Source organism: Zingiber officinale, chromosome 7A (assembly GCF_018446385.1).
Source record: "Zingiber officinale cultivar Zhangliang chromosome 7A, Zo_v1.1, whole genome shotgun sequence".
Classification (NCBI taxonomy): Eukaryota; Viridiplantae; Streptophyta; class Magnoliopsida; order Zingiberales; family Zingiberaceae; genus Zingiber; species Zingiber officinale.
In genome coordinates this window covers 14,644,289-14,653,880 of record NC_055998.1, presented here as the reverse complement: position 1 = coordinate 14,653,880, position 9,592 = coordinate 14,644,289, and the positions used below count along the sequence as shown (strand labels likewise).

At 34.9% G+C, this 9,592-nt stretch overlaps 1 protein-coding gene across 2 annotated transcripts; it reads left to right on the top strand.

Moving 5' to 3' along the window:
* Positions 1-3,601: 3,601 nt before the first annotated feature.
* LOC122001004 lies at positions 3,602-7,297 on the top strand. Of its 2 annotated transcripts, XR_006117268.1 has the most exons (3): positions 3,602-4,984; positions 6,822-6,920; positions 7,032-7,297. XR_006117268.1 is itself a non-coding variant. In XM_042555536.1 (2 exons), exon 1 carries the CDS (start codon positions 3,721-3,723, stop codon positions 4,975-4,977), a length of 1,257 nt encoding a protein of 418 aa, XP_042411470.1. In that variant the 5' UTR covers positions 3,603-3,720; the 3' UTR covers positions 4,978-4,984; positions 7,032-7,297. The 2 variants fall into 2 exon arrangements, 1 of the variants encoding a protein (XP_042411470.1); XM_042555536.1 differs by lacking the exon at positions 6,822-6,920 and having other exon boundaries at positions 3,603-4,984.
* The last annotated feature ends 2,295 nt before the right edge of the window (positions 7,298-9,592 follow it).

Below are 9,592 nucleotides of genomic sequence, written 5' to 3'. Positions count from 1 at the left end.
GTTAAGGAGACCTCTTATCTCCATATCTATTTATGATTTATGCATAGGGTTTATTCGCAATGCTCACAGCTAGCTATGGAGACAAACAATGAATTTCAAGGAGTTTGGATCGTTGCTTCTTGCCCACTAATCTCGTTCCTTTTTCTTCACTGATGATAGCCTTATCTTCTTCAAGGCAAAGGACCAAGATAGCTCCAAATCAGGGATTACTTGAAGAAATATGAGATCACATCTAGTTAGATGATAAACTTTCAAAAGTCAACACTGTCTTTTAGTTCAAATAACCCTATAGACACTATTGAAGTGATCAAAATAATATTCATAATACCAGTAGTTCAAGGTCATGAAGTTTATTTGGGCCTACCGATGTTCTCAATCTGGAGTAAAAGAATGCAATTTGCCTACCTTAAAGAGCGGGTCTTGAAACAAATAAAAAGTTGGGGCACAAAAATTCTCTGTGGGTGGCAGGAGGTTTTGATCAAATTAGTTTCGCAAGCTATCCCAACCTATGCAATGTCATGTTTTTGTATACCATGTTTAGTATATGTGATGAGATTGAAATAGAGTGTGTGAAGTTTTGGTGGGGAATGGATAATGGTAAAAAGTATATGCACTGGAAGCAATAGGACAAACTTTATGTGTCGAAGAATTTGGGTGGGTTGGGATTTTGACTACTCATCCCGTTTAATCAAGCGCTACTAGTTAAGCAAATCTGAAGGATGATTCGACAGTCACAATCTTTGTTATCTCGTGTTTTTAAGGCATGATACTTTAAGCACATAGATATAATGCATTCCCTCTAGGAAATAATCCTTCCTTTGTTTGGCGCTCACTGCTCGGAGTTGCTAGATAAGGGGTTGCTTTGGCATATCGGGGATGGGAAAATAGCAAGGATATTGAAGAACAAGTGGCTATCGAAATGCTAAAGTGTAATTGATACTACAATGCAGATAACGAAGGACCAAAGGATGTGCTCTTTAATCTTAGAGGGGATGTGGAATGAGTTAATTTTGGATCAAAGTTTGCTTTATACTATGCTGAACAAATTTTAAAAATTTCCCTACTTTCATCTGATGAGCTGAACACTAAATTTTGGAGATTTGATAGTAAGGGGCAGTACACAGTTTGAGAGAAGGGGGGTATAAGGCAGCATGTAATATACTATCACCATCAGAAAACTAATCGAATTATTCATTGGGAGCGTGGTGGAAGTTCATATGGAGCCTAAACATACCTCCTAAAATTTAGTTTTTTTAGTGACACCTATTGAATGATATTATCCCCGCTTTAGCTAACTTGAACCAATGTCATGTGCCATGCTTAGAATCATGCCTGCCATGTAGATTTCATGGAGACATTACAATTCATGCACGTACTATTCCTATTTCTGTAAAGGAATGTTGGAAGAAAACTAACATCTGGAAAATTGTGTCAACCCTCCAAGACACCAACACTTAGATAGCTGCCTTTGAATCCAAACCTATACAGACAAAATGACTTTTGAGAGGTTGACCACTTGTGCATGGGGCATTTGGCAATATCAAATGGAAACCATATTTGGGAATGACAGGAAAGTGCTAAGACACAACTTAAGTTGGCATGATAGTCTGTTGCATAATTATCAGGAGTCTAATATGAAATTACAATCCGAATATACTATCTCTAACTAACTAGAGCCTCCACTTAGGATGACCCCGCCATCGGACACTTTGCAAGTGAAAGTGATGTGTGTGTAAATGAAAGGTTGAACAAATATGGAGTAGGAGGGGTGGTGAGAGACTCCCAAGGAAGTAAACTTTATTCTTTTGGGATGAGTATTCTAGCACCATCATTAGTGACAAAGGGTGAACTCATAGCCATCCATGAAGGAGTGAGGTTTGCCTACTCGTGAGGGCTGCAAAGATTCCGAATTATTTCTAACTCATTAATCATTGTACAAGCAATCATAGGGGTTGATGAGTACCTTCATTGCATAGGGTCTCTTATTCGGCTAATTCAAAGACTTATGGATGTGACATAAGCCATAAACTTACAACATGTCAGAAGATCCATAAATTTTGTGGCGTATAATATTGCTCGTTTTGCATCTTCTTCCCCCTCTTCGCTTATCTGGGAGAGTGGGAATTTTCTTGCTTGGATGGAAATATTATAATTTAACATTTACCTCTAATAAAAGTTATAATTTTCCTAAAAAAAATAAAATAGCACACGACAAGAAATACCATCAAATTAAGGATTCAATTTAACAATAGAATTATCTTGAAAGTATATATTGAATAGCTAGAAAAGAGATATTAGCCCAACTTATTTTAAGAGATATTAGTGTAATTTATTTTGAACTAATTAAAGATATATATGAGAATGTAACAATTAAAGTGAAGATTTAAGACGGATTAACTAAAATAATTTTAATAAATATTGAGTTACATCAAAGATTAACTCTAAATTCTTGTCTTTTTTCATTAATCATAGATGAACTCACTTAATTGTGTTAAGACACAATACTGCAGTGCATATTGTTTGCAGATGATATTATTTTGGTAGATGAAGAGTAAATGTTAAATTAGAATTTTGATAGAAAACATTAAAATTGAAAAGTTTTAGCTTAGTAGAGTAAAGATAGAATATATGGAATTTAAGTTTAGTAATATTAGAAGTAATGAGACAATTTTTAAGATAGAAGAAGACAAATTCTTTGGAATTGATATATTTAAATATTTAGGATCATTTTTACAAAATGATGAAGGAATTGAGAGAGATAAATATTTAGGATGAAGAATTGAGAGAGATGTCTTATATCACAATTGAAATAAAGGTTAACGTCAGATGTTTTATGTGATCGTAAAATATCTCTAAAATTTAAAAGAAAGTTCTACAAAATGATGGTTAGACCTGCTATATTATATGACTCTGAATGTGGACTATAATTCAAGCACATGAGCAGAAGATGAAAATTGCATAGATGAGCATATTAAAGTGGATGTGTGGATATACGAGAATGAACAAAATAAGGAATGAGAGCATTAAAGAGAAAGTCGAAGTTGTATTTATTGAGGGAAAACTCCGAAAAGACATATTTAAGATGATACAAATATATGACAATATATTTACAGAGATCATATTAAAGTGATATGTAGACATAAAACTCTGAAAAGATAGATTTAAGATGATACAAATATGTACTTAGAGGAAGAGGAAGATTAAAAATTCTTAATTAATAATAATAAAATAAGATAAAATTTATTTAAATATAAATGATGATATAATAATAGATAAAATGTAATGATTTAAAAAGATTTATATAGTTGGATAAAATTTGATTGTTATAATATTTAACTTAAAAAGTAAGTAATTTCACCTTTAAATTAAAACTCATTTACCTAATTATTAACTACCGAATGTAACTTTCATTTCATTTAATTTTTCCGTCCAATTTTTCAAATGAGAGGTGTTTATACCATTGGAATAAACATAATTAATAACATACTTACTTTATTTTTCTTAAATATTAACAAAGTCGATATTTTGATTTATTAAAAACTTTGTTGGCAAATGCAATTATCACATGTATGACTATTTGTAATCGCACTAGAATATTTTGCCCTAGATTCTTAACGCCGAACAGGGCAACGGCTGAAGACAAAGAAGGCATCAAAGGCGAGAGAAGAGAAATGCCAAGCGTTGTTTGCCCCAGAAGAAGGGAAGAAGAAGATCCCACTCATGGTTGAAGGAAGAGGAAGAGGCGAGAAGAGAGCTAACGGCCTCGGCCGTTCTTCTTCTAATTCCCCTCGTTTGTTCCCCCAAAACGGCGTCGCTGCCTCCTCCGCAACCTCCTGTTCCCTCCGTCCCCCAAACAAGACTCAGCAAACTCCGGACTTCTTTTTCTGCCATGGTTGTGGCCGTCGCTTTCCCTCCGACGAGGAGGGAGGAGATCACCTCGTACATCTCCGATCCCAGTGGCGAGTGGTCCTCCTTTGCGGTGTCTGTCTCGCCAGCGTCAAATCTGCAGCCGTCTGCTCCTACTGCTTCTCCCCCGTCGCCGACTCTGAACGCTGCCTTTTCTGCCCCCGCTGTTCCTGCAGAGTTCATCTCCGATGCGGCGATCTTGAGCACCGATCCGTCGATCCTTGGCGCCTCAATCCAAGATCGTTCATCTGCATCGATTGCTGTGCGATTCCTAAACGTTGCGGAAGGAGCTTGGTTCTGGAGAGCAGGATCTGTCAGGGGACGTTGGCAACGGAATCAAGCTTTGTGGCGGAAAAGACCGATACAAACGCTAGGTTTAGGGAGGACGGTTTCGAGAAGATAACTGCAGATAAAGGTGTCGCCGAGAGGGCGAGTTATGCATCTGGTGTTGTTTCCGTGACCAAGCAGGAAACTCCCGAGCGGAATACATATGTGGCTTCGTGTACCGATGAAGAAGTAGCTCTCCAGCTTCATCTGGCCATCAATGGTTCAAGGAGGATCTCGAGGAGTTCAGGTGGTGCTTCTCTAGATCTGAAATTGTGTGCGAATCATGGTGATCGAATTGGCAGGGCTGGAAATTTAGGAGGTCGAAAATTTTGCAAAACAGTTGATAAATGCTTGGAGGATAAGTTCTCTGAGGTCGTGACAGCCACAACTGAGTTTTGCCAGGGATCAAATGGTACTTCATGTTCCAAGGACAAGAAGTTGATGGATGATGATCTTATAGATGGTCAGGCCGATATGACTTTGATAGAGGATCAAGGAAGCAGTTCTAGTAAAGTTGTTAAGATCCACAGTGAAGACCATGATTTGGACTGCCTTGCTTCCAATTGTGAGAGGAAGAAAGAATGTGCCTCCGTATTGTATCCGTCAATTTGCCGGAGAGATGTCCTGGAAAAAACTGAGTTGCTACAAAAGGATGATATATCAATACCAGATAAGTATCTCAAAAAGTATTCTAGGAGGAGGTTGAGATTAAAAGGTTTGGCTGATCAAAGGATAATCATCTAGTCTATTGGTTAGTGACTGAGCTGCTCTAATTTCTAACTTTATGCAAATTTTCCTTACCCAACTAATTGGCTGTTTATCTTATTCTGCAACTTTCTTAAGACATTGTTCATGAAAACTATTGTCTAAGGTAAGCTACATTGAATAATTGCTCAATTTTGGAATCTTGCATTGGGGTCTTATAAACTTGTTCCCTTCACCTATCCACTTTACAATGATAACATGATTTTTGTGGAATATTTTTATACTCTCTAGTTGTTTTTGGAGAAAGAATTGTAAAAATCATTCATGATGGAATTAATCATCCAAAAGATAGAACATTTGAGATTCCTCCAGTGATAATTAAAATGCCATAGTAATGAAAGGGATCAATGTCCTTGGAATGCCATTAATTTCATGAAGTGATAGGTTTAGCATAAATTAGCTAGCACTAGAAAAAGTTAAAAATCACTAAGTACTTAGGATGCATCATTGAGCTTGTAACATATAAGACCATTTGATCATGAACTATCCTGCATTCATGCTTTGGATTCTTTGATATGCATGTTGACTAATGGTAAATACAAACATGTCTGATCTACTCAAATATTGATTCTAATCAGCTGGTTTTTCATAAGTGTACAATGTCTAGATCGCACAAATTTATGGCATACAAAAGTGCATGTGGTCAAGGTGTTTTGAGAAGTGAACTTTATTGTTGATCTTGTTGATCTTGTTCATCTCCATGTTTAGCATTTCAACTCCCTATTGGTGTAGTCAAGGTATTTGAGACTTTTCTACTTGATTTTGACCTTTGTATGGTCAATCAGATTATCAGATTGGGCCAAAGTAGGTTGTATTTTAGAATAATGGGACTTCGTTAGACTCCAACAGTTAAAAAGTTTTTTCCCCCCTACAAGTTGATTGGCCAATCATAGTTAATGTCAGATAATAACATAGAAGTCCTATTGAAATTATTAGGATGAAGGGATGGTAAGATTCTAAGGACATAAACATAAGAATGCCTTGATTTTGATGCATAAACATAAATGAAGAAGCAAAAGACCAGAACTAAGAATGCTTGCAGATCAAATTACATTTTTTTAATCAAATTTGCTAAGATGTTGTTGAGTATAGACATGTTGTTGAGTATAGATGATCTTGGATGCAGCATGTTTCCTACTTGAAGAGAAATTCTCTCTTTAAATGCACTAGATGCAAGAGGACTCATGTGTACGGATCCAGATAGAGTTCTCTAGGTTTGTGTATTCATGAAGGAAAGAAGGAATATGACAAGCAATGTTTTCTAGATAGTACTGTCATACTACAGTTAGTAGTTTTATTTTAATGTCAACCTCATCCTTGTCTAGCACAGATGTAACCCAGTTATGGCATATGTTGCTTGGTTAGGCTAGTGAAAAAGTCTTCATGATCTGAATTGAACCAAAAAGATTTGTTATGAACGCAACATACTAGAGAGTACATTGTGTGTTTTGATAGCAGAAAAATATCAATTTTAGGAAAATAACATATTACATCAAGGAAATTTTAGATTAGATTATTTGAGTTTCTCTAGTTCTGAAAAATGGTGAAGCAATGTGCATGCGCATGTTGATAGACAACTATTCTTAGAAGGCATAATATAAAAGAGTGAAGTGTATGAGACATTCAAAATGCCAAAGGTGTCGATTGAGGAGACCATTCAACAACTTAGATCACTTCACGTTAATGTTCACTAAGTTATGTAAGAATGAGGGCATCATTAGGCATACAAGCATACGGCAATACTGGAGACACCTTAAAAGAATTGAGATATCTGAGGGAATGAATTAAACTACTGAGAGAAGAAATGGCTTCTTTAAACTCAGGGCTATGGGAGATATTTTAGGAAGAAGCAGCAACTGCAGACTCGTTATTTGGTGAATTACACCCTATATGTAACCTCCAAATTGAAGGCTCAAGCGGAGGTATGGTTTGGCATGCATCATATCCCAACTAAATTTTCCCTTACAGACATCCTCTGTGAGATTCCAGCTACAATTGCAAATTTGCTATTAAGAAATCATTTTTGTTTTCAGGTTTTGTACTGTACATTGGAGACTCTTATTTCAGACCGTTTGAAAGAACTCTAGAAGACGATTCTTTTGCCAACTAATCCACAAAGTTCTTTGGAGTGGTATTATTCGGCTGAGGTTAGCATTTGACAAAGTAGTTGAGGCTTAAATATAAACAGAAATTAGATGCACCAAAGAAATGTCTATGTGAGATTATGTATTTCTGTGTCTGCATTACTTGTATTTGACAAAATAGATAGCATCCATTAGTTTTGGTTTTTAGTTATTCATCTTTCTGGATTTCGCCAAAGCATGCAGGAAAGGAAAGTTAAAGTTCTAAGAGCATCCATGGAGCTTCCACTGTGACGTGGATGCCATGAAAGAGCTCTATCTTATAGTGGGAGATTCACGGAGTCATTTCTTCGTTGTTTTTAATTAAATGTTTTTTGATTTCTGTTTTAAAAAAATAAAAATATTAAATAATATATATATATAAAAAGAGAAAAATAAAGGAGAGAATATTATAAAATTTTGTGAATTTAATTTTTTTTTTTAAAAATAATTATATATATGGTAAAATATGAAGGAAAGATGAAAAATATATAATAAAAATTGTGAGATTCATAAGGAGTTATTGAAAGATTTTTTTGATAGAGATGTATGAAATTTTTTACTGTCGTGGATATGATAATGGAGTTCGTGAAAAAGTTCTATTGTGATGTGCATGAAACGGAGGAGCTTTCTTACCGTGGAAGAGAGTTACTTTATGATTTGGAGGAATATGAAACTACTTTTTTATTTTTTTTAAAAAAATTATTAAATAAGTTTTTTATTTCTGTTTAAAGAAATAAAAATAATAAAATATTAAAAAAAAAAAAGAGAAATATGAAGGAGAAAATATTATAAAAATTTATGAATTTAAAATTTATAAAAATTTAATTATGTATAATGTAAAATGAAAAGAAATATATATAATGGAAAGTGAGCAGATGTGATGAGAGATTTTTTGTTTTAGTCATAGTGAGAGATGTATAAAGTTATGTGACAATTAAAAAGTTTGTGAAGAGGTTTCATGACTTTGGATGTTGCAAACAATGCTACTTGTTGACAGACATGGTATAGTCTGGGATACATATGGATTAGAATTTAAGACCTTAGCATTGTGTCCTAGGTTTGGCAAATTGGACTTATTATATTTCATGGAGATTTTGATGCGAGTCGGACTGGACTTATGCAAGGTTCCTGTTAGTCCGTCCTCCATTACCGATCCTTGGTACTCAGAATAGATTTGTACCAACCACTGACGCAGCGCGTCCGTCGAAAGTAGTTAATTTGGTTTAGTTTTATTGAAGAGCAACACTCCACAGTATATAACTTGACATGTTATTTATTGTGTTCTGTTTTTGGTTGTCACGTTGTTGACTTGGAATATTTAAGTTCGTGTATCACCTTTTGAGAAAGCTTTCTTCCCTTTATTTTTTTTTTGTAATTGTTTTTCCCGATACATCATCTCATACAAATGCTCGGGCTTCTTTTTCCATTGTTCTGTACTATACATGAGTAAAACGGATAGTGAAGGGTGGTACCTTGTTTGTTTTGTTTTTTTTTAGAGGAAACTCATTTCTAAATCAATGGATAATGATCCGGAGAGTAATTAATGTACACCACGATAAAAAAAAATTGGATCTTATTGATATGGTGGTTCAAACACAGTCAAGGCTTAGCGCCTAGGCCTCTTGGCTCGGGCCTCTCAATTCTGCGGCATTCCTATTCCTCGGCCTCTCAGCGTTTAGACCTCCGAGTATCTTGGCATCCTTACTCTTTGATCTCCCGTCTCCTTGACAACTTGATTAAGGATGCATGACCATTTCAAGAAAAAGATAATCATCACGTAAATCTCGGATTATTTAGGAAAAAGAATAATGTTCATGTAAATCTTGAATTATTTCAAGAAAAAGAATAATTACATGAATTATTTCATATAAGTCTTAGATTATTTAAGAAATTAAATAATGGTAAGGTGAAGATCAGGAAAAAAAAAAGTATATTGTCTCCCTATAAAAGATAATCTTTTCTAGCATCTAAGGTATATATATGCACATATGTACATCAAAAATCCTAATACTTCTCTTCTTCATTTTCTAACTTGAGTAAAACAACAATAAATATAAAAATAAGAAGACTAGATCCAGATCATTGACAACCCCCTAATACTTGTCTTAAATAAGTAATCTCATCAGAGTGGTTGAAATCCAGATCATTGATAAATGGTCAAAGTTACGTCAAAAATTCTAATATTCATCTTCTTCTTCGTTCTCTAACTTGAGCATCGGAGTAGCTGCGCTAAAAAATCCTTGACCATCGTCCTAACCTCTTTCTTCTTATTTGTTGTCGTCTAAGCTCGCAGAGCCACATCATCTTCATTATCATCAAGTGATTGTCAATTAATGTTGGTAACAAAGCCAACTCATCGGTGATTCATCTGTCAATGTTCATGAGCAGGATCAAATTGACACCGTTTGTGGGAAAATTAAGTTAAAGACTTGAACTAAGATGTTAAGATGAATGATACTAGAAGAACTAAT

What these genes read in the sequence shown, in the direction of transcription:
- LOC122001004 (XM_042555536.1), top strand. Translation starts at nt 3,721, where the DNA reads ATGGTTGAAGGAAGAGGAAGAGGCGAGAAGAGAGCTAACGGCCTCGGC.